Source organism: Danio rerio, chromosome 2, assembly GCF_049306965.1.
Source record: "Danio rerio strain Tuebingen ecotype United States chromosome 2, GRCz12tu, whole genome shotgun sequence".
NCBI lineage: Eukaryota > Metazoa > Chordata > Actinopteri > Cypriniformes > Danionidae > Danio > Danio rerio.
Genome location: NC_133177.1, coordinates 60,922,501 through 60,945,494, shown reverse-complemented (window position 1 = coordinate 60,945,494; position 22,994 = coordinate 60,922,501). Strand labels below are relative to the sequence as shown.

Here is a 22,994-nt window from a genome sequence, read left to right as displayed (position 1 = left end):
CGAAACTTGACGCATGACCCTGCGTTTCTGGTCTGACGCATTCACATGCATATGAATGGAAGTCTATGGGGAAAAAAAGCCCAGTGTGACCGCAGCTTAATGCAGTGGTGCTCAACCCTGTTCCTGGAGATCAACCTTCCTTCAAAGCTCAGCTCCAACCCTGATCAGACACAACTGAACCAATTAATTAGGACCTGAACAGTACTTGTACAGGAACAGGTGCCTAATGAACAGACGACTGCTTTTCACTAAGGGCTGCTGCTTATGCTAATGAGAAAAATGTGGGCGGGGCTTTCCCACTGATTGACATTCTTCCATTGTACACATCAAAGGCTGTTTTTCAATACAAGTTCTTCAGAGGTCTTGCGTCCTCATCATCAGTGCCAAAGTTCAGTTCCAATACTCAAGACCACAAGAACAGAGGATGCGTGAAACTTCCCAGATTTGATCTTGATATCGAGGACGCACCGATGCAGACTTTAGCATCAAACTCGCGCTAGAACTCCCAGAAGTCATTGCGACTGGAGGTGGGAGGCGCTACGCTAATTTAGGTTTATTATTATTAAAGTTGAGATATCATTTATTTACCTCAGGGGTCTGTTCTTCGTACCTCGCATAAATGATCTATGATGATTTGGCAGATCCTGGATCTGTTCATCTTGATAACTGATCTCTTGCTAATTTGGTTCTTCAAACAAGTTCGTGAATCAGATTAGAATGTCTGGATGAACTGATCTGAGATCGCTGCGTGTGTTGTGAAGGACAGATCTATCCATCCTCGAAATCATGATCAGCGATTGGCTGACGGCACAGCAGCGTAATGACATCATCTGATTACTATTCAATTATCCATGTGAGCAAAATTACATCAAATTAGCAGTAAACGGTTTGTTAAGTATGATACGCAATAATCTTCCACATTTGTTGTGAACTGCAGGCTTTACACTTTCATGTGTCAAGAGTATTCATCATGTATTTCAACGCAAATCAATGAATTTAGTTCTAGATTTAGAGAAGATTTTCTTTATTATAGTCGCCGTTTTTTTAATCCGTGTAAAGAATAACTGGATGTTTACAAAAGCATTTTGATATTGGTAAAGGCGTCTGCAACTTTTGTGAAGCATCAAATCACCGGCATATTAACTATCAAAACATGTTCATGACTGCATAAATGTATTATTGCTTTAAAAAGTCACATATTGTGCATTATCATACACAATTTGTACTAAAGCGATCTAAAAAGTTTATATCAATAAGTTTTCTCTTTGCACCACCAGGTGGCAGTCTTTATACTTTTATTTCGAGGGTGCAGATAGCTTAAGTTTCATTAATATGTACAACTTTATATATATATATATATATATATATATATATATATATATATATATATAGTTTAAAAATATGTACCATTTTCCCAAGTGTATATAACTTCTACTGTAAGAAAATGTCAGAATTTAGTACATACTTTCTGTATTATCTTTGCTTGAACTGAGCCGATCTAATCCTGTTTATATTAATTAAACCTGCTCCCGATCAGGTTTGAGCTAGCAGAACTGTTGCTATGACAACAACTCTCGGATCTGCTTTGAAGAACGAAACTATCCTGGATCATGTCAAATATCCAAATCCAGCTAACAGAGTAATCCACATACGAAGAACGGACCCCTGGGCCCGGTGTTTCAAAAGTAATCCACTAGGATTTTGGATAAGGGATTGGATCAAATCTTGAAAATGGGTTTTTCAAAAGAAAAAACGGATTACATAATCGGATTAGATCACGTAATCTAATTTTGGTTTTGATCCGGATCAAACCTTTAGTTTGGGTTTTTTCAGACCTTTTTTGTAGGATTTGGATCACTTTGATCCAAAAAACCTGGATTAAACTGATCCCATCAGAAGGGTGGATTTAGTGTGGATTTCATGCCCAAAATGTAATGAAAACTTAAAAAAAAAAAATTAAATAAAACTATATTTGGATCATGCAATATCTTACGAGATAAACTTTTTATTCATAAGGTTTTAATTTTATTTGTTCATCTGTCAGGCTATAGTGCTTATTGGCTTTAACGTATTCAGCCTTTCAGTATAGGCCTTCAGCAAAATAGAAAGACTTTTTATATATATTAAAATGTATATACAATACATTTTATTCTGTTACTAACTGATATATATATATATATATATATATATATATATATATATATATATACATATATACATACATACATACATATATATATATATATATATATATATTCATCACAATGGAAAATTTTGTGTTTAGAATATTTAGTGATGCATGCAATGATTACAGAATAACAAAAAAAAATGCAAAGAATGGCGATGCCTGAATTAATCACTTTTAACAATTGCAAAAAGAGACTGAAAGGGCAGAAGTTCAGCTTCATCTGGCAGAGGAACAAGACTGACCAAACTGCAGCAAACCAAGACCACACTTGAGATCTGCCTCCTAAAGAATACGCTCAGACAAGCTGCTCCCTCCACATCAGATGAGGAAGTCTGACATTATTGTGGAGGTTTCAACATTGTCTTTTTTTATTCAATACATCTATATTTGAAACTTATTATAAATATCCTCAGTGTTGTAGATCTCAGATGAGCGGACTGCTGGAAGAGGATGGGGTGGGGTTTTTCTTGCTTTTATTATTAGAATTTTATTTATTAAATTTTCTCAGTTTTCATTTCAAATAAAAATAAAGTTATATTGACCCCACACTGGCTATTCTACTTGTTGCTCTTTACATAGGTCTATCTATCCATCTACATTGTGATTGAGCACTGGTAATCCAGATTTAGTGATCCTGAAAAGTTCCTATTCGGAACAGATTGATCCAATCCAATGTTGCTTTGAAAAACTGACTCAAAAAGTAAGCTGGATTACCTGATCACTGATCGCAAAAACAGGATTACTAAATCCAGATCAATTTTATCCGGATTAAACCTTTTGAAAAACCGGGCCCTGGAGGTTCCCTAAATGAAACTGTGTAAGTAAACATTATCATAAACATCTTAATAAAGGAATGTTAAACACATTAAGGGTGTTTGTTTGCTTAAATTCGTATTAAAATCGTTTTATTTATATTGTGCTGTCAACTTGTTTTTATGCAAAGTATATTTTGAAAAGGGTAAACAAATCGTATAATTGCTGTAATATTTCAAATTAACCATTAGAAACACATGAAGGTCATGTGACCATCAGGAAGAACACAGCATCTCATCTCAAAGGACGCGTTCTCTGCCCTCACGGCCTCTTGAGGACACCTGGCAAGACCCTTCTCCACAAGAGTACAAGTCTGTTCTCAGCGTTCTTGTAATTGAGAAACAGCCAAAGTGTTTAAGCAGACTGTTTCAGTCAAGCCCGATTATAAAACACCATTAGAAGCTGTGTATCTTCGCACACAATGCTGTTTTAACCAATGACTGTAAAAAATATGGACGACGCGACAGCCCTTTTTCCCATTGAACGCCTTGAGGGAAAAACGCCTGCTTGACGGGCACAAACTGTCGCAAAAGACTGCTGAAATTGGAGCCTTGACATGCGCAGAAGGATTGTCTGATGGAGCCAGAGGAGGAGCCGCGAAAATGAGCAGAGTCGAGCTTCCAACCAAACGCTTTATGTAAAATCAACCACGCCCCCCGAACTGCTCAGCATGCGTTTGCTGTCATATCAACACAAATGGATGTAATAACGTTAACAAATATGAGGGTTTTATATATTCAATCGCGCCAGCTCCAGGCTGCAGCGCATAACCTACTCGCGGCGTCACGGGCTGATTCCGGCTCGCATGCGGCAGCGCCGGCTCGCTCGGCCGCCACATCTGGCTCGATTGACTCGGGCTGGAATCGGGTAGTGAGTCCAGGCATCCGGAGTAGGTCCAGCAGAGGTAGTCAGTCTGAGCTCTAAGAGATAAGTCTCCGGCAGGCGAGAATATAGCCGGAACTGTGTTTTGCTATCTGGGTGGTTAGGCGTATATCAGCAAACTAATAAAGCCCGAAAAAAGCCCTGACCTTAGCGAATAAACAGTGTTCCACCAGGATCATGTATGTCAGAAACTGTAGTTTACTGCTGAACTCATTTTGTCATGGTAAAATAACACAGAAATCCAATAATAACACTTCAGTCTCCTGCCGAAGCTCAGACGCGCTGCTTTGAGAAACGGTCAATCACAGCTGTCAATCACGATGACACGCCCAGCATTAAATTACTGCTAAAAACAAACTGTTTACAAAAATGAAGATCTGCACCTATTTCAGCACAATAACCAGTGCCTTAATCCACCAGAACCATCTTTCGGGACATTTTATTGCAAGTGTAATAATTTTTTTTATTTGGGCTCAAGTCTCCTTCATTAACACGGAGGAGGCGGGCTTTCTGACTTGTACTGCAGCCAACCCCCAGGGGGCGATCTAACGGCCGAGACCTTCACTCAAACGCAGGCTTGCAGCACACTTGGTTTTAACCCCTTGTTATAAGTGATTAGTGCATAACAGCTTCCCTTGTAAGATGTTTTATAAACGCATCAGCCAATAAAGAGTCAGATTCTACATTAATTTTCCATTTTTATTATTTTCTCTTTAAACGTAGACGATCCACTTGATTCAGCCGCGTGTATGTTTGTGTGTGTTTGAGTGTTTAAGGGTGTGTTTGTGCCCTGTACAGTCCAGTGCCCTATTAAGGGGCCTGTCGTGAGGAATGAGACACAGGAATGGAGGAAACAGGAAGCGTTTATAACTTGTCCAGGAAGTTGTCGAGTGCTGGGATTCCCTCCTTCAGGCCCTTGCGTTTGCGAGTGTCCGCCACGATCTGGCAGGGTTTGGAGGCTGCGTCTTTGGGGTCTCCGGGCAGGATCTGCCAGTGGTCAAACACACACTGTGGGAAGGCCTGACCGCCGGTGTTGGAGCGCAGATCTGCTGTGAAACCTGAACACACACACACACACACACACACACACACACACACACACACACAAAGCAGGTTATCATTTGATCATGATCAAACGGAGCACAGGGATGGGCCAGAAATATCATATTACAATACAGATCATCCCATACAACTACATTCACTAATACGAAGATAAAAAAACAAGCAAACACCTCAATAGTTTTAACTACTCATTTAAAATTAAAATAAAATGCGTAATTTGTTTATACAATGGCTTTAACAACTCTCTCAATTTGAGACTTAACAGTTAAGGTGCAGTAGGTGATTGTCTTCAGAAACATGCTTTGTTGTGCTGGTTTAAAGCATCTTTACATTCTAATAGCAAAGATTAAAGTAAATTATCTAAATGCGTTAAGTATTTTCATATTCTGGGTAGACAATCGGGCGGATAGTTCCCATAATTCTGATAAGTAGCCCAAACAGTCCGTCAACAAATGTAGATTTGTACCACTCCACACGTCTTCACGCAGATCCGCTATGTGCCGCACGTTCATGTGCACGAGACAAATCGGTCGCGGTAAAATCAAATGCTGAATCAATATTGGAGTTAGTTTCGCACGCTGGAGGAAGGACGACACCATGGCTGAAGTATTTCTGCTAGACAGGTAATGTTCCGTTTTAAACTATTTTAGTCACTCAAAGCTGATGTAGATGTTGTCGCGTTATGAATGGGTTATATGCACAGAAGTGTTGTTCAGCCACTGAAATCTGCCATTGAAAGATTGATGACTATTTTCAGTGTCATATGGTGCTTTTACAGCAGATAATGTAGATTTAGATTTAACAGAACATCAGTAAATGGTGCTATTCTGTCTAGCCTGCTTTACTGAGCTGAATTTGCTTTTACACTCGTATTGGTTAATTTCTGAACATTGACTGAGGTCCGTGACGCACTCCCTATATTGTTTACCATGCTACTGTTCACTCTTCATGCAAGTCAGCTTAGTAATAAGTGTTAATTCCTACACGCCGCAAGCCAAACACTCACTAAATTTCTAATTGCTGAAAGACTGTCATCATCTTTAAGGTGCGAGTTTGTTGCAGGTGTGGCTTTGGATGGTAGGGGAGGCACTGCGTTTCAAAGATATGATGTTGGCATTTTGGCAGATCCAGTACTGTAACTTTAAACAGAACCTCATAAAAAATAATAATAATAATAATAATAATAATAATAATTTAATTTAAATTTACTAAATTTCAAATGATTAAAATTAAATTAACTCATTTTGTTTAAAACGGCAAAGAAACAACAATATTTAAAAAATTGTTGGATTCTAGTCTTATTTCTTAAGTTTGGAAAAAATATATGTTATTCTTAATAATGATAATAATAATTAAAATGTTATGGTCAAAATTATTTTACCCCTTGCAAAATTCTGCCTACAGAACAAACTTTAACCTTTATTAAGAGATTTGTTTCAAAAATGTCATTTAAAATGTTTAAAACATTAAAAAAAAAAAATTTAAAAATTGCTTTGATTAAACTACTAGTTTAAAATTTCTAGAATTAAATCAGCTAGTTTTGCTTATAATGGTATGGTCATTTTTCACAACATTTTCCATTTATGGATTGTAGAGTTTTGTATTTTGGAATAATAATAATAATAATTTTTTTTTAAGTTCAATATTATATTTTAGCTTAAATAATTTATATTAATTTCAGTTGGCTACAGACCAAAATACCTTTAGTTATCAGAAATTGGTTATTGGTTGAAAGTTTTCATCCCCTTTAATGAAAGCCTGCAGCTCTAAAAGACTTGAGCACTAGTCAGAAAACCTTTTGTTCCAGCAAACAATGTAACCCGGTACTTGTTAAAAACAGCACTAAACACGTATGGTTTATACAGTGGCACAGACAGTAAAGGTTTCAGCTGATTCTGCAGTCTGATGTGAATGTGATGAGAAAGCACACTCGTCTTTTGTATGTTTGTGTTCAGTCCTGTCTTCTATTGTGTCATATTTCTATTTTTACTGTTGAACAAGCAGACAGAAGTGGCTGACTCAAAAGGACTGTTAAATGTGCTACAAAGCACTTTCAGGAGTTTAAACGTCTAATAGATGCCCAAATACACATCTTTGCTAAATTTGAGCTGTCAGTGAAGATCTAAGTTTAAATGAATAGAGCATAACATGAACAGGCTGTCCATATAATAATTCCCATACTGCACAGCTGTACGTCTAACATGGGTCCAAATATAGACCAGTCATCAACAGAGTGGAATTAATGATTGTACATGTGAAGTGTGGCTAATCTGTCTATTTTCAGATGTGGTGTTATATTGCACCGCTGCAGTCATGGTACTGCAGAAAAGTTCCTTGATCATTAGGCCAAAATGAGAGAGTATAGTACCCTTATTTCAACAAGTTTACCAGCATATCGCTTTACACAATAATCATTCTAATGCAACTTTAAAAAAGGAGCATATTATTACTGCACTTGTACACACTCAATTTTCACATTGATAAGTTGAAGAGTATATTAATGATGAACCTGCAGTTATACAGTATATAGCAGGGGACACCAATCTCAGTCCTGGAGCTCCGGTGCCCTGCAGGGTTTAGCTCCAACTTGCCTCAACACACCTGCCTGGTTGTTTTAAGCAAACCTAGTAAGACCTTGATTAGCTTGTTCAGGTGAGTTTGATTAGGGTTGGAGCTAAAATCTGCAGGACACCTGACCTCCAGGAACAAGTTTGGTGATCCCTGGTACATAGGGTCTATCCATGGTCATGCAATACAAGTTTAAACTGTTCAAATATTGAGTAATCTAACGCCATATCAAAAGCATTGGCTATATTCATGGCTACACTTACTAAATATTCAATATCCATTTTACGATCCTAAAAGCTTCAGTTTGATCAATGATAGTTCTTCAAGAAGACCAACTGGTCAACTCTCAGGAATCAGACAAATGACTTGATCGGTTTGATTGTGGTTCGTTCAATCACAGTTGAATACTCACCGAAAGACTCGTTGACAGGCAGGTAAGCCTTTACGACAAACATGGGTGTTCCCATGACCTGAGACTCCTCAAACACGTGTCCTCGTTTTCTGTTCAACACACCGTAGATGCCACCGACAACTTGTTCTGGGCACTGAAACACAAGAGAAACACGGGTGAGAAACTCTTAATTGCTGAACCACGGTATATGGCATTATGTTGACCTAAAGTTAAAAATAAGGTGCAAAAAGTTACTTTACCAGTAAAAAAAAAAAAAATTATAATAGTGCTTTAATATATAAATGTTAAACCGAACTTGCAAAAGAATTATACAAAAGTACAACAGGGAACACCAAAAGACTCATCAGTAAATATTAAAGCATTACCAACTGAGTTTTAAAAAAATAAACAATAATTTATAGTAATAAATCTATTTTTCACACTTTATAACCATGACTTGTTAAAATAGCATGTTAAAAGTTATAAGTCTACAAGGCCTTAACATCAGCTTCAGTTTTCATGGTGAGTTTAGTTCGATTGGCAAATGTTTACTGTTGGAGTCTTGTTTCTGCAAGTAATAGGCTATTAGCACTGTAATGTTTAAAAACATTTAGTTGGCCAGAAAATTCTCTTTTCAATTCATAAGTACCATTGCAAATACATGAATATTCTTAAAAAGCACACTAAACGTTTAAACATTAGTGTATTTAAAATAAATAAATAAATAATAATAATAATTGATAGTAACGAATCTATTGTCACACTTTATAACAATAATGACTTTAGACGTCAGACTTTAATTACACGTTGTTTTAACAAGGGATTAACATCAGCTGGAGTTTTCATGGTGAGTTGTTAGGCTGGCTTGTGTAGCAAGCCAGACTACTGTTATCCTATTAAACTTATTATTATTCTTCAACTGAGACTAAAAATTAAACTCTCTCCTTCAAGACCTTTCAAGCTACGACCATAAAACTCGGGTTAGACCTCTGAACTATTCGGACTCGGATTGCTATATTTTTTCCGACTGATCCGACTCTTGGTTTTCCGAAAAACGTCCCGGGACCGTCGAAAAAATCCCATAGACGTAACATTGGATCAAATTTTTTGACCTCATAACTCCGCGTCAGACTGTCACACAGACTTCTAACTGGACTCATTTAACTCAGACAATCAAACTGCCAATGACTGATCACCTTTAAACTTTCTGGCCACGCCCTAGCAACCACTTTTGGACCCTAGAAACCGTCCCATAGACTTCCATTGCAAAATACTCTCATTGACTTTACATTGGATCAAACTTTGTGAGCTCATAACTCTGCATCTGACTGTGCTACAGACTAATGATTGAGCTCATTTAACTCAGTCTAGCCAGCAGCCAATCACTGATGGCCTTTCAACTTTCTAGCCACATCCTAACTACCATATACTGCACCCTAGCAACTGTCCCATAGACTGCCATTATAGAGGTTCAGATTGATATCGTCATGCTGCAGTGTGATAGAGACATGGGGGTTGTTTTTAACTGTTCATACTGGCAAGAAGCTTTGATTCTTCATCATCAGTCTAAGCTGTCAATCAACTCCATAGCAACAAAACAGACTAACCTAGCAACAATATAACAGCAGCTGTATCTCAGCATCAGAACATCGTAGAGAAGCGGGGGTTGGCTTGTTTGACTCATGCTAGCACACCATACATCCATCCATCCATCCATCCATCCATCTATCTATCTATCCATCTATCTATCTATCTATCTATCTATCTATCTATCTATCTATCTATCTATCTATCTATCTATCTATCTATCTATCTATCTATCTATCTTTTTTCAAACTGTTTTAATCTATCTATCTATCTATCTATCCTTTTTCAAACTGTTTTAATCTATCTATCTATCTATCCTTTTTCAAACTGTTTTAATCTATCTATCTATCTATCCTTTTTCAAACTGTTTTAATCTATCTATCTATCTATCCTTTTTAAACTGTTTTAATCTATCTATCTATCTATCTATCTATCTATCTATCTATCTATCTATCTATCCTTTTTCAAACTGTTTTAATCTATCTATCTATCTATCCTTTTTCAAACTGTTTTAATCTATCTATCTATCCTTTTTCAAACTGTTTTAATCTATCTATCTATCTATCTATCCTTTTTCAAACTGTTTTAATCTATCTATCTATCTATCCTTTTTCAAACTGTTTTAATCTATCTATCCTTTTTAAACTGTTTTAATCTATCTATCTATCTATCTATCTATCTATCTATCTATCCTTTTTCAAACTGTTTTAATCTATCTATCTATCTATCCTTTTTCAAACTGTTTTAATCTATCTATCTATCTATCTATCTATCTATCTATCCTTTTTCAAACTGTTTTAATCTATCTATCTATCTATCTTTTTTCAAACTGTTTTAATCTATCTATCTATCTATCTATCCTTTTTCAAACTGTTTTAATCTATCTATCTATCTATCTATCCTTTTTCAAACTGTTTTAATCTATCTATCTATCTATCCTTTTTCAAACTGTTTTAATCTATCTATCTATCTATCTATCTATCTATCTATCTATCTATCCTTTTTCAAACTGTTTTAATCTATCTATCTATCTATCTTTTTTCAAACTGTTTTAATCTATCTATCTATCTATCCTTTTTCAAACTGTTTTAATCTATCTATCTATCTATCTATCTATCTATCTATCTATCTATCTATCTATCCTTTTTCAAACTGTTTTAATCTATCTATCTATCTATCTATCTTTTTTCAAACTGTTTTAATCTATCTATCTATCTATCCTTTTTCAAACTGTTTTAATCTATCTATCTATCTATCTATCCTTTTTCAAACTGTTTTAATCTATCTATCTATCTATCCTTTTTCAAACTGTTTTAATCTATCTATCTATCTATCTATCCTTTTTCAAACTGTTTTAATCTATCTATCTATCCATCTATCCTTTTTCAAACTGTTTTAATCTATCTATCTATCCTTTTTCAAACTGTTTTAATCTATCTATCTATCTATCCTTTTTCAAACTGTTTTAATCTATCTATCTATCTATCTATCTATCTATCTATCTATCTATCTATCCTTTTTCAAACTGTTTTAATCTATCTATCTATCTATCTATCCTTTCAAACTGTTTTAATCTATCTATCTATCTATCCTTTTTAAACTGTTTTAATCTATCTATCTATCTATCTATCTATCTATCTATCTATCTATCCTTTTTCAAACTGTTTTAATCTATCTATCTATCTATCTATCTATCTATCTATCCTTTTTCAAACTGTTTTAATCTATCTATCTATCTATCTATCTATCTATCTATCTATCCTTTCAAACTGTTTTAATCTATCTATCTATATCCTTTTTCAAACTGTTTTAATCTATCTATCTATCTATCTATCTATCTATCTATCTATCCTTTTTAAACTGTTTTAATCTATCTATCTATCTATCTATCTATCCTTTTTCAAACTGTTTTAATCTATCTATCTATCTATCTATCTATCTATCTATCTATCTATCTATCCTTTTTCAAACTGTTTTAATCTATCTATCTATCTATCTATCTATCTATCTATCTATCCTTTCAAACTGTTTTAATCTATCTATCTATCTATCTATCTATCTATCTATCTATCTATCTATCTATCTATCTATCCTTTTTCAAACTGTTTTAATCTATCTATCTATCTATCTATCTATCTATCTATCTATCTATCTATCTATCTATCTATCTATCTATCTATCTATCTATCCTTTTTCAAACTGTTTTAATCTATCTATCTATCTATCTATCTATCTATCTATCTATCTATCTATCTATCCTTTTTCAAACTGTTTTAATCTATCTATCTATCTATCTATCTATCTATCTATCTATCTATCTATCTATCTATCTATCTATCTATCTATCCTTTTTCAAACTGTTTTAATCTATCTATCTATCTATCTATCCTTTTTCAAACTGTTTTAATCTATCTATCTATCTATCTATCCTTTTTCAAACTGTTTTAATCTATCTATCTATCCTTTTTCAAACTGTTTTAATCTATCTATCTATCTATCCTTTTTCAAACTGTTTTAATCTATCTATCCATCCTTTTTCAAACTGTTTTAATCTATCTATCTATCTATCTATCTATCCTTTTTCAAACTGTTTTAATCTATCTATCTATCTATCCTTTTTCAAACTGTTTTAATCTATCTATCTATCTATCCTTTTTCAAACTGTTTTAATCTATCCATCTATCCTTTTTCAAACTGTTTTAATCTATCTATCTATCTATCTATCTATCTATCTATCTATCTATCTATCTATCCTTTTTCAAACTGTTTTAATCTATCTATCTATCCTTTTTCAAACTGTTTTAATCTATCTATCCTTTTTCAAACTGTTTTAATCTATCTATCTATCCTTTTTCAAACTGTTTTAATCTATCTATCTATCTATCCTTTTTCAAACTGTTTTAATCTATCTATCTATCTATCCTTTTTCAAACTGTTTTAATCTATCTATCTATCTATCCTTTTTCAAACTGTTTTAATCTATCTATCTATCTATCTATCCTTTTTCAAACTGTTTTAATCTATCTATCTATCTATCTATCCTTTTTCAAACTGTTTTAATCTATCTATCTATCCTTTTTCAAACTGTTTTAATCTATCTATCCTTTTTCAAACTGTTTTAATCTATCTATCTATCCTTTTTCAAACTGTTTTAATCTATCTATCTATCTATCTATCTATCTATCTATCTATCTATCTATCCTTTTTCAAACTGTTTTAATCTATCTATCTATCCTTTTTCAAACTGTTTTAATCTATCTATCTATCCTTTTTCAAACTGTTTTAATCTATCTATCCTTTTTCAAACTGTTTTAATCTATCTATCTATCCTTTTTCAAACTGTTTTAATCTATCTATCTATCTATCTATCTATCTATCTATCTATCTATCTATCTATCTATCCTTTTTCAAACTGTTTTAATCTATCTATCTATCTATCCTTTTTCAAACTGTTTTAATCTATCTATCTATCTATCTATCTATCTATCTATCTATCTATCTATCTATCTATCATCAGGCTTTCACAAGCCAGCCTCAAATTTTGTTATTAAACTTTAAGAATCTAGTTTACTATTGGAGTCTTAATACAGTGCTAATAGCCTATACTTTTATAAAAACATTTCATAGGCCAGAAAATGCTCCTTTTCAATTTACAAATACCACACTAAACAATTAAACATTAAATTTGGGGTATTTTTAAGTGCCCATGATATTAATCGTGCATGTTGAATAGGGCTGCACAATATACTGTTCTACGTGCAATGTGGAGTCAGGATTACAGTTGAGCCGGTACAACAGTTCAGAACACATGAGAATGAAAAGAGTAGGTTTATCAATTACTGGTGTTTAAGACTCGTGTAAACACTGACCAACTTTAAAGCACTTGGGCACAAGGAATATTACCTTTGCAGCTTTAACAAGTTTAATAGTATTCAATTCCCACAAGAAAGTACAGCTTTGTTGTACATGTGATTTTATTTGTATCATTAGTAGATTTGCTCCTTTAATTCTGTTTGTAATCCGTTTATTTTATGCTCTTCCCTACAAAATCCCAATCAACTTAAACTTGAGAAAAAAAAGAAAAAAAAAAGAAAAAAAAAAATCACAATGTACATATTCCAATATCATGCAATAATGTTCATTTATTGAATATTGGCCTAAAAGGCGGCGTCTCACCTGGATCTCCACCAGGTAAATGGGCTCCATGAGTCTGGGCTCGGCTGTGAGCTGGCAGGCGTACAGCACTCTGCGGGCGGTGGGAATGATCTGACCGCCTCCACGATGGATGGCGTCCGTGTGCAGAGTCACGTCATGAATGTCGAAACGAACGGCACGCATGTTCTCCTCACACAGAGCTCCCTGAGGACAGACATAAATCAGTCACTGATTAATACACAGGGCTTTGATTATACTACAAGTAATATTGAAAACACTAAAATTAAGATGTATACAAAATTGAAAATGTTGAAAAATGATTTAATTTTCAAAAATTTCCCAAATCCACATGCAGAGGTGTAAAGGCAAAAGCTTGTATATGATTTTTTTTTAAAACAGTCAAAAGGAATTACAATAATTGTATATATGTTGTCTGCTTTATAATAAAACAGTTTTTGCATTTGTATTGGTAAACTTTGCTTCTAGTGAAGATTTAGAGAAACTTGTTCATGCTTTTATCAGCAGCAGGGTGGATTACTGTAATGGACTCCTCACTGGTCTTCCTAAAAAGACAGTCAGACAGTTGCAGCTCATCCAGAACGCTGCAGCCAGAATTCTAACCAGAACCAGAAAATCAGAGCACATCACACCTGTCCTCAGGTCTTTACACTGGCTGCCAGTTACATTCAGAATAGATTTTAAAGTATTATTACTGGTCTATAAATCACTAAATGGCCAAGGACCACAATACATTACAGATATGCTCACTGAACACAAACCTAACAGATCACTCAGATCTTTAGGATCATATAAACTAGAAGTTCCAAGAGTTCAGTCAAAGCAGGGTGAATCGGCTTTTAGCCACTATGCCCCTCGCTGCTGGAATCAGCTTCCAGAAATGATCAGATGTGCTCCAACATTAGGCACATTCAAATCAAGACTGAAAACACATCTGTTTAGCTGTGCCTTTACTGAATGAGCACTGTGCTGCGTCCGACAGATCGCATTCATGTTTTTTTCTTCTTCATTATCACATTTTACCTGTTTTTATGTTTTGTTTTGACGCATTATTATTTGTTTTTATTTTACTTGTTTCTTTTATTCTGGTTTATGTAAAGCACTTTGAATTGCCATTGTGTATGAAATGTGCTATTTAAATAAACTTGCCTTGCCTAAACTCAAATTTAAAGTGTACCTTTTAGATTCTGCCCTCTAAAAGGAAGAGCTGTCACTGGGGCAGTACCTTTTCAAAAGGTACGCATTTGTGCCTAAAGAGTCAGTCGTAACTCAATCAGTACCCAAATGCACCTAAAATGTACTTCAAGTACCAATATGGACTCTTCAGATAGAAATGTGTACATTTTGAAAGGGTATTGCCCAGGTGACAGCCCTTGTACCTTTATTTCTGAGTGCGTAGGTTTCTGTAATTAATTTAGGTGGTTTCTGCACATGTCAGTAATCAAAGGAAAAAAGAAAAATGTCTCTAGAATAATTTTGCACGGATTATGATATTCTAAAATGATGAGAACGGAACCACTTGGGTGGTTAGGCCAGAATGAAGCAATAAAATTTAAATGCAAAAAATGACATCACTGATCTGGTACATGGTATGCAAGCTTATACATTATATGGCAGTAAACAACTAAAATAAAGTTACTATACCTCATTACACACAAAAACAATTATTATTAATCACAACAACAACACATTTATATGGAACCGGTGACAATTTAAAAAGTAATTAGTAAAATTTAAAGTGACAAACTAAAATAAACCAAGACAACATAAAATACCATTAAGGCACTAAACAACTTAATAGTTGCTTCGTCTCACGATACTAAAAAAAACAAAAAATATGGAAAAACAAAACCAGTGACCGTTAAACTACAAAGGAATTAGTCAAATTGAAGTGACAAATTAAAATAAAAGATGACAAGTTAGTACACCTCCAAGCCTGGGGTTCTCCAACTCTCCCCCCAGCACAAGATTATTTTGAGACCACCACCTAGAAAATTCTCCATGATCTGTCTTTGATTTTATTTTTAATGTATGCAAGCCGTTACGTTGAAAACGGTCCCGTAAAATCAGTCTGCTGCAACAAACAGTATTGCATTGTCATTAATCTAGCATAATAACCCAAGAGGTTGTAATCCAACGGAGAAAAGATTTTAAATGCTGATGGCTTTTTATCTGCATGTTTATGTAACTATTAAAACACCTTTATCTTCTGCAGGTTATGGATAAGATACGCTAATTCTAAAAGTTTAATAATATTTAAAATTTCGGAAACCACTAAGTGACCCCTCCTCATTGCATAAACTGATGTCGGTGCCGGTCTCAGATATTTGTGGTAGTGTTTATCCATCCTGGCAGATCAGAGTGGTGCATGATTTCTCCTCATAGACCAGCAGGACATCAGTCAGTCAAAAAGTAGAAAATAAAATAACTCCAATCTCCTCCTCACCTCTTTTGTGGCCCACTGGAATCCAGCCACGACGCTGTCCTTGATCTCGTTCAGGTACTGCACTCCTTTGGTCACGTCCACCAGCATATTGGGGCCAGTGCCGTCAGGGCCGAAGCACCAGATCTTTCGGGCCTCGGTGACCTCCCACTCGTATTTGTCGGCCAGGTATCGAGCACGGGTCTTCAGCTCCTGCCGGGACGAGACGTCGCCTTTATCGATGTCCTCAGCGAGACCGTCGGGGAACGGCCGGGCCTTCATGTACAGACGGTTGTGCTTATTGGGGGATTTGGACAAACACATCTGGTCGGATTCTGCGCTGACTGTCTCCCTGTAGGACACAACCGGGTCTGATTTCTGCAAGAGACCGAGACAAACACAGATTAAAAAAGTGAACATCGGTCAATAAACCCCTTCTGTGCTGGTTCTCTAAAACATGGCTCCTGAAGCACAAACCTTGAGTGGAATGCAGGCATGGTCCTCCTCCAGATCTTTAAGGCAGATTTCCAGGTGGAGTTCTCCAGCGCCGGCGATGATGTGTTCTCCAGACTCCTCGATGATGCACTGCACCATAGGGTCGGATTTGGCCAGACGCTTCAGTCCCTCCACGAGTTTGGGCAGGTCAGCAGGGTTTTTGGCCTCCACAGCGACTCTGACCACAGGGCTGACGCTGAACTTCATCACACGCATGTTGTGGGCCTGATCGAAGGTGGTGATGGTCCCGGTCTTCACCAAAAACTGGTCCACGCCAACCAATCCTACGATGTTTCCGCAGGGCACGTCTTCAATGGGCTCTACATAACGTCCCATCATCAGAATGGTCCTAGAAGAGAGACAAGCATGCAGGGTCAGAAAGGAGGCATGCAACCTCAAAGTTTGTAAATGCTCGTTGCAATTGACAGTTTATAATAGTTGCTAGTCATTCTAAGTCTTTGCATGCAAGTTAATCTACTTAATGACTAGGCATTAAAATGATTGATAAATATTTAGTTTCTTTTAAACTGTTGTTGCCATAAAAAACTATTCTAAAACACTTGCACAATCCTTTACTCTACTGTCATCTGTAGAAAGTTTTGTCTGCAGGTTCATCATTTATATTAAATGTTAGAATGCAGTTAGCTCTGCACATCTTTAACTCTTATTTTAGTGGTATGTACAGGTAACTCTAGCTTTCTCTATGTACATATCTGTGCACGGTTTCAAAACTCAAGGTGTGGTGAAAAAAGCAGGACTGTCCTACAAACATACGTGTTGGAAAGTTTGGGAAGAGACCTCAGTGAGGACCGAACACTACGCTACTTCATTTAAAAGGAATGGTATGGTTTCTTCTGTTGAACACTAAAGATATACTGAAAAATGTTAGGAAAAAATAAATAAAGCACGCCCATTGCCTTTAGTATCTTGGCTGCAACATTCCTTCGCTTATGAATCTTGTTGGAACAAAAAGATTCTTTGATCCACAAAAGTAAATCAGAATATTTATTCATTTATTTTACTCATTTACTTTCGGATTAAGTATACCTTAATATACAAACAATTTAATTGGAGAATCATAAGTTAACATATTAATTTCATTGATTCATTTTAAAATGAGCTAATTCCTTTTCACTAATAGATCACTAAATTAAAAGAAAAAAAAAAGATAAGAGCCATATTGCTCTAAGATAAAAGGTGAGTTTCTGCTTGTCTAAAGAGAAGTCTTGCAGTTCGTATTCAGCATTTGGTGTAGGAACTTTGATTATCTTGCACAACACTGTTATAGCATGATAAAAACCCATGTGACGAGAACTGAGAACTAAACGCTAGAAACGTGATGTTGAAATGCATGTTTTTTTTTTTTTTTTATTAAACCCGTTTTTAAAACATTGTTTTTATTGGTATAAAATTTTATTTTTTTCTTATACTAGTTTCTTTTATTTCCTTTTATTACACTTTGAAAGAGAGAAAGTTAATTTTATTGCCATTTCAGCTTCTATGGCTAGGTCATGGCAAAAAAAAAAAAAAAAAAAAAAAAAGATTCAGTTTCACGTTCGGAGTATAAACTCCAAATTTCAATAATTATTAAAATATTCTAACAATTAAATGTCATCAACAGCAATAAATAATGTACAAGGTAAAATATATAAATAATAATAATAATAATAATAATAATAATAATAATAATAATAAATGATAATATACAAGATAAAAATCTAAAACAGTTTAAGATTTCCTTTTGATAAGTTCTACAACTTTAGATGGATTCACATTTAAAAATTTCATTTTAAGTCTCCAGATAAATATTGTTGTCTGATAACATAGAAAAATGGGGCATTCCACAAGAATGTTTAACTGTTTGGTTTGTTGCAATAAAGGCATTTTGGTGGTTCTTCTACTTTAAGTAAAATGTTTATGTGTGAGTCTCGTGTCCAATGCGGCATCTATACACAATCTCATCGTGTCTTGACTTAAATAATTTAGATTTTTTTTCCTATTTCAGGTTGAATTTCAAAAGTTTATTTTCTGGGCACTGATCCCATTCTGATTGCCATTATTGCACTTTGAATTACCACTGTGAATGGAACATGCTATATAAAAAAAAAAAAAAAAAAAAAAAAAAAAAAAAAAAAAAAAAAAAAAACTCTCCTTGCATTACTATCTAGAGCAGTGGTTCTCAAACTGTGGTACGCGTACCACTAGTGGTACGCGGGCTTCCTCCTAGTGGTACGCGGAGGAACCGCTGAACAATGAAAGAAACAATTAACACTTTTAATCCTTTAATGCGTAATATAACATCGATGTGATCAGCATTGGCTGTTTTGTGAAGCGTACGATCACAACGCTGTGCTTAGAATGTTTATTTTAGTGCATTGAGTCATTAGCTGTTATAAATCATTTCCTGAAGTTTAAGAATTGATTCTGAAGCGTGATTTGACTGACATGAAAATTGGCCAATCACAGTCGACCTTGTCTAGTTGCGTGAAACGTAAGGGCGGGACAAATGCTTTCTGTGTTGCAGAGACAGAAAAAACAACAACTTAAAAACAAATGTATTTTGTTGGAATAATGCTTCTCGGATGTTTTCACTATAGAGATGTCTAGCAGAGTAATTAAACCGCGGACATATTTCCTGCCTTTTTGATGATCTACAAACACGTTTCGCTCTCCGACAGCCAGTCTCTCGCCTCGTACCTGACCTGTCACTCCTCTGTACAGTCTGAATGGCGGCGCGGGAATGGAGGTATTGCGCAATAACTCATTTCTACAAATGTGGCGAGTGCTTTATTTTAACACGAGAGCGCATTCATGTACGCAAATCGCTAAAACAGATATGCAAGCTTTTAAATAGGCTTTTTTTCCCCCAAATGAACAGCAAGTCCTCTCAGGATCGCCTGTGTGCTCAGATTGAATACAATCGCGATCTTTCCACTATTAAAGTAGACATTATTTATCTTTGTTCCTTGACTAAATTTAGTCAAAAGTATTCAAAGTTATTAAGTATTTAGAAATAGATTGATACATGATCGATGACAATGCTAATGGTCTTCTTATTTGGCTGTGTTGTGAAGTAAAACTTACTTTTAGCAAAGGTGTAGGCTATTTTTTTTTTTTTCTTTACGACAAAATAATTATGCTGGAAATGTTTCTGGATGAGGTATTTGTGTGATTTATACATTTAGCTGTATTCTGATCTGTGTTAAAGCATTACAGGTCAAAGCAATCCGTTGTTACTTAGTTTATTTATCAAAATTAACAATAAGGCTCTTAAAGCACTGCTTTGATAAATGTAGTGTTGTCATTTCAAATACCTCAAGTAAAATGAAGTCATTTGTTTTATTAATTTTTTTTTACTGACAGTGTACTTGTATTTTTTTTTAAAGTTTCTATTTTAGATTAGGTTAAATGTAAAATAAAATCTACATGTAATGTATAGCTTTTTAAGAAACAAATTTGCCATATTGTAAAGAAAAATAGTGTAAAATATGTAAATAAAAGGCTAAATTAAATCTTTTTACCATATACTTCAATTAAACCTTTCAAAGCTTGTAAATATCGTTTAAAAAAAATGGGCAAAAAGTGTCTCTATGGCCTTAAAGATTATTTGGTAGTTTTACCAGTGCTATTGAAAAAAGATTAATTGTCATGAAAGGAAAAATCGACCATACTTCCTTTGTTAGTGCAATTTCCTATACATGTAGCTTTGGGATTTAAGCAATTAAACCATTCAATCAGGTTTCCACGTAAAAAAAGTGATTTCATAATGGAAATCTGATATTTTTTTTTCAAAAGTAACCAACTAGTACTTTTTAAAAGAGTACTTTGTACTTTTACCTAATATTAATATTATTTACAAAAATTTGTGTTATTTTAGCAGTGTAATAGTATTATTACTCTTACAAAAAAAGATTTCACAAGCATTTAGTGCAGGTTTATTATATTATTAATATATGATTAATAAATATTATTTTTATGTTTTTTTATTTGTATCTATTCCTATGCAATGTTTTATGGGTTGCTGAGAATACTTTTCAGGTCTTCAATACATTTCAGTCTTGAAAAAATAGGTGCTGGAATTGATTTTCATTAGGCTGTGCCTGTATGAACCCTGTCATATGTACATTTAACATATATTTCAAGATTTGTCTGAAAGTGTAGGAATATGACATATAGGCTATATTTATAAGGTAAAAGCAACATCTCCAGCTTTTGATGAAGAGGCTACTATGAATATTTTAGATTTAAGTACAGCAGTTTTCTTTTTACTTTTTAAGAACAGCGCCATTTTTCAATGAACTTTTAAAAGCACATTAACAAATTTTTTTTTTTTAATCTGCAAGCACAGTTAATGTTCAGTCTATTTCAAATGTTTAAAGTGACTGATAATAATACATATTCTTAATAATAGGAATTATTCTGCATCGTTTTTAAACTGTGCACACCTGTAGCTGCTTAATTAGGCCTATGACGCTATTTTTTTAATCCTGGTTAAAAAAATAGCGTCGTAAGGTGGTACTTGGAGAGACAATTTTTTTCTAAGGTGGTACTTGGTGAAAAAAAGTTTGAGAACCACTGATCTAGAGAACTGAACTGTGGACTTAAAACAGGTTTCCAGCAATTCAGTGTTTGGGATTTGTCAGGTGAAGCAAAAACTGGGCAGAGAATATTTGGTTAACTTAATTTAGTTACTTGGGTATTATTAATGATTCAGAGCAGCCTGGGCAGTTAATACATTTACATATACATTTAACACCCTTTTACGTATAGGTAACATTTAGTAATTAAATTTGATTGTTTTGCCAACTTAAAGATTCCCTCTGGTATAAAATCACTAAAGATGTGCAAGGAAAGCTGCATCACCTCTGAATTGGCTTCAGGTAAAGGTCCTCTTTCTTTCCAGGGGTGTAGTTTGGTCCCATGATTCGCACTTTCAGACCAGTGGACACGACGCCGGAGAACACACGGCCAAAAGCGTAGAAACGACCCTTATCAGTGGTCGGCACCATTTTTGAGATGTACATCATTAGGGGTCCCTTCGGGTCACAGTTCTTGATACCTGGTAAAAGATATCAATGATGGCTTCAAAATCAAATTTAAGACTTCCTTACATTAAAGCCAGAGATCACAACGCTGGTCTTACTAACAGTTGTAATACAGCAGTATATTCAGACTAGCAAAAGAAACTAACAATAAATAACCCCAAAAATAAACAATATTATAAATAAAAATAACTGAAGTGATACTGAAGCATTTTCTTGACTATTGAGCTTCAACTCTACAAAAGCACCTGCAAAAAAATGGCACCATGATGATGGTGATTGCTCATACATTGAGCGTACTATATATTTTGCCAGATGAGCATTTTTATACAGCACAGGACAAAACTAAAAGCAATGTTAAGTCTAGATTACAATTGACTTTAAGCCTCTGTGGAAACCCTAAGGAGAATGTCGTACCCATGGCAGCCTCATCATCTCCAGGTCCTTCATAGAGCAGCTCGCAGCGGTACTTCTGTGCGGTGACGGGTGAGGGCAGGTGGATGGTGATCATCTGCAGCAGAGCCTCTCCGGCGGGCAGCCAGCGGCGCATCACTGCCTTCAGCAGGGGTTTGCCCTCTTTATCCTTATCCTCTGTGTCCAGCTTGATGTCCAGCTTCTCGATCAGCTTGGCGGTTTCCTCTTTCTTGAAGTTCATGATGGCATCGAACACCTGGAGAACGAAGACATGAGGGTTAATCACTTGTGCATTGAAAACATTTGCAATGGCGTTTGAGGGACTTTTGTTCGAAATCAAATGTGTACCTTGAAGATGGGGTCCAGGATGAGCTGGGCGAAGGTGCGGGGATATTTCTTTCCATCAGGGCCATTGGCGGTCTTGGTGAATTTACCGCCGGCTGGGTCAAAATACCTAGAGAAGCAGACAATGAGTAACAAAGTACACAATGATTTGGTAATAATGGGTCATTTTAAACGATAGTTCACCTAATACCAGTTACTCGCACTTTAGTTTTTTGTAGAAGGTGTACTTTAGGGTAAACCATCACTTTCAGCACCACAATCTAAGGGTGCTTTCACACCTGTCTTATTTAGTTCGATTGAATCGCACTAGAGTTCGTTTCCCCTTTTGGTGCGGTTCGTTTGGGCAGGTGTGAATGCAGCAATCGTACTCGAGTGCGCACCAAAAGCGGACCAAATAAGCGTACCGAGACCTGCTTGAAGAGGTGGTCTTGGTACGCTTTCATACGAACCCTGGAGCGGTTCGTTTGTGGTGAGAATATGATCCGTACTAAAAAAAAGGTCCAACCGCAAAAAGTACTGCGCATTATGGACTAATTCAGCTGCCGTAGGCCGATGCGCTGTGCATTATGGGATATGGAGGACAAATATTTGCTGACAGCTTTACCAACAGAG

The 22,994-nt window shown here is 35.3% G+C and overlaps 2 protein-coding genes across 2 annotated transcripts in view; one reads left to right on the top strand and one right to left on the bottom strand.

The window, feature by feature from the left end:
* Positions 1-22,994, top strand: part of lingo3b (leucine rich repeat and Ig domain containing 3b) — a 790,077-nt gene that overhangs the window by 742,421 nt on the left and 24,662 nt on the right. The window lies entirely within an intron of this gene.
* Positions 4,569-22,994, bottom strand: part of eef2b (eukaryotic translation elongation factor 2b) — a 28,371-nt gene continuing 9,945 nt past the window's right edge. Inside the window, 8 exon segments of the mRNA NM_200458.2 lie at positions 4,569-4,941; positions 7,926-8,058; positions 13,668-13,850; positions 16,111-16,464; positions 16,564-16,930; positions 21,445-21,640; positions 22,041-22,293; positions 22,386-22,491. Coding sequence (NP_956752.2) covers positions 4,748-4,941; positions 7,926-8,058; positions 13,668-13,850; positions 16,111-16,464; positions 16,564-16,930; positions 21,445-21,640; positions 22,041-22,293; positions 22,386-22,491 — 1,786 coding nt within the window. The 3' untranslated portion in view covers positions 4,569-4,747.